Raw genomic sequence first — 2,745 nt, 5'->3', positions numbered from 1 at the left:
TCAGAAAGTACCAAGATCACAAAGGAGTTGAGCAAAGCCAAGCTCTCTTTGAGTTAGAAATCTTATCAAAACCTAACAAAGACGCTGGCTCTCTACACTTGTCATCTGAGCAGTGGCCTTCTCTTGCGCTTACTGGATTTATGAATAAAAGCTGTCATCACTGAAGACCTCAGGTGTATAAGATAGACCTTATATAACAGTGGCAGAGATATTTCATATATGGAGATCATTTTGTTACCTCTAAATATGTGATTAATCTACAAAGGCTAATGGACCTTTCCTTTAGCTTTAGACTGGGCGTGTCGTTGTATACCAGTATTTACTGTCCTTTCTATGTCCTGCCTCAACATGTTTTAATTCACTGACTGAAAGCAAAATGAAAGCTGTTTCACTGTGACACTGACAACAAAGTGGACTGAATTGCAGTCCTCATACATGAAATTTATCATCAAAGTATCTGGCTTACAAGCACATATTCAGTGCTCACTTCCAACATTATTCACCAGCATTCGCTTTGTTCAGGAAAGCTGAGCATCTCCACTGACAGCATAGATGCTGTATGAGGAGTGGCCTGATGGTTTGGTCTCTGAGGCCATAGATCAAAGTACTCAAACACCTGGGGAGGATGGTGAGGAAAATAAAGGAAAGGTTGTGAAGGTGTAAAAAATGTGATCTCTCCATGATTGTAGCAGCAGCTGTGATGATGGGTGTGTAAAGAGTGGAGATGAGAATCAGGCCCAGCTGAAACAGGTGGAGCAAAAGGGTTTGGCTGGCCTTTCTGGCTGAGGCTTTGTTTGTTGAAGCAGACCTGGCAACAAGTGTCACACCAATATAGGAACAGATGATTGTGACACCCGCAGACAGGAAGACAATGCCAGAATATGCTGTGACAAAATAATAATACATTGGTACAAGAAACAAGGCCTCTTCAGAGCAGAAGTCGTTCATCTGCAGGTTGAATAAGAACTCAGTATTTGAACATAATAGGATTAAAACACGAATGATGATGCTGAGGGAACTGGTGAGCCACACCAGAGTGATTGCCACACCTGTGTTTCTGATGGTGATGATGACAGCGTGTCTCAGTGGATAGCATATGGCCACGAATCTCTCCAGTGACATCACCGTTAGGGTTAGAGGAGAGACTGAGTACACGAGCAGCGGGGGTGATATTACAACACTGCACATGTAAAATGTCAGTTTTATCTGAAAAGAAGCCAACAGTAAAAGCAGCGAGCTCGATACCAGATAAACAGTGTCTGCAAAAAGAAGAGTATACAGCAGGATGTAGCAAAAGGTTTCACGAAATACCGACTTACTCCTCAAGGTGAACAGCAGGACACTGTTGATGTAGAGGAAAATGCAGATCGGCCCCATGCTCAGACTGGCATATAATAATATTTCCTGTGTTGTATGATACTTCAGGCCAGCAGTGTTATTGTAATTAGTCCTTGGCATCAACATACTCAAAATTTTTCTGAAGAACAAAATGTCTCTATTGCCACCTGCTGCAGTTACTGGAGCACAAGACAGAAACACAAAGAAAAGTGCATCATCCCCTGTCTAAGATACTTATGCCTTCCTGCAGAGATCAGTAAAGGACAAAATCATCCACACTGTTTCTAACTATCACTCTACAGACAGCAAGTTAAAAATCATGCTGGTATCCACAAGACCAGATCTGGTCTGGAGGAGTTGCCTTCCCTCCCTTCCTGTATATGAGCTTTATCCTCCCACCCACTTCAGGTGTCACCATCACATGCCAGCATGGTCACCCAATTAGAAATGGGTTATGTAATCTTTTTGAAAAAGGAGAATGGGGATGTGTGCAGTCTAGCCTCTTTCTGATGTATTTTTTCTGGCACCACCTTCTCAGTAAAATCAAATTTTACCTTAACTTTATTGCATTATAAACCACGTTAAACATGTCTTTTTAACAATTTATGCGGTTCGGTTCAGTTCTAATTGTCATGATCTGGCGCTAGTATCCTGAGGCCTGTACCATAACGCTGGATTTGGGCTTAGCGGGATAACTTCAGGGTTAACCCTGGGTTTTCTGTACCATAAAGGTGGTTTACTTTTAATCGGGGTATGTTGCCATGGTAACATACGCTGAACACCTAACCTGCTCTGGAGCAGGTTACGTTCAGGATAAGAGCTCAGCAGGTAGAAAAGCCCCACCTACTGACCAATCAACTCTCTTGGAAAATGGCCTGCCCATTGGATGAGAACCCAGTGGATCCAGGTGCACAACTTGTGCTCCTTTTTTTCCAAGTTAGGCTGAGCATTTTTTTCCCCTTTCTTCTTTGTGATGGCCTCGAGGTCATGCTGCCTCCTGGTCTTTCCTGTGATGGCCTCTAGAGGTCATACTGCATCCTGGTCCTTCCTAGCCCTGTCTGCCAGAGTTGGAGGAGCTAATTAGGGGGATGACCTGCACCTGGCTGGGTGTGGCAGCAGGCATAAATGCTCAGCCAGGTCAGTCAGTCGGTCTCTGCTCACCATGCTGGACAGACCTCCGTCACCAGGCCCAAGTCATTTGGCCTTTTGAGCCAATGGGCAGTGGGAGAACTTTTGCTTTTGGTTAGTTGGTTGCTTTGGGGTTTCTTTATGTTCTTATACACACACACGCACACACACCACCATATTTACTTTCATACACACAGCCACACACTTCAACCCTTATCTTTTCTTGAGTTTCATTAATAAATTAATTTCTTAAGAACGATTCCATGTGTGATGTCTCCA

The 2,745-nt window shown here is 43.6% G+C and overlaps 1 protein-coding gene across 1 annotated transcript; it reads right to left on the bottom strand.

Annotated features, from left to right (window-relative positions):
* Window positions 1–495: 495 nt before the first annotated feature.
* LOC115371052 (odorant receptor 131-2-like) lies at window positions 496–1,464 on the bottom strand. The gene has a single exon (XM_030068167.1). It carries the CDS (start codon window positions 1,462–1,464, stop codon window positions 496–498), a length of 969 nt encoding a protein of 322 aa, XP_029924027.1.
* Between the last annotated feature and the right edge of the window lie 1,281 nt (window positions 1,465–2,745).

The sequence above is a fragment of the Myripristis murdjan genome, chromosome 14 (genome assembly GCF_902150065.1).
Source record: "Myripristis murdjan chromosome 14, fMyrMur1.1, whole genome shotgun sequence".
Lineage (NCBI taxonomy): Eukaryota > Metazoa > Chordata > Actinopteri > Holocentriformes > Holocentridae > Myripristis > Myripristis murdjan.
The sequence above is the reverse complement of the archived record's forward strand: the minus strand, read 5'-3'. Positions and strand labels throughout refer to the sequence as shown.

Bases quoted from the DNA above. Each gene is read 5' to 3' on its own strand.
- LOC115371052 (XM_030068167.1), bottom strand. From the start codon at position 1,464: ATGTTGATGCCAAGGACTAATTACAATAACACTGCTGGCCTGAAGTAT.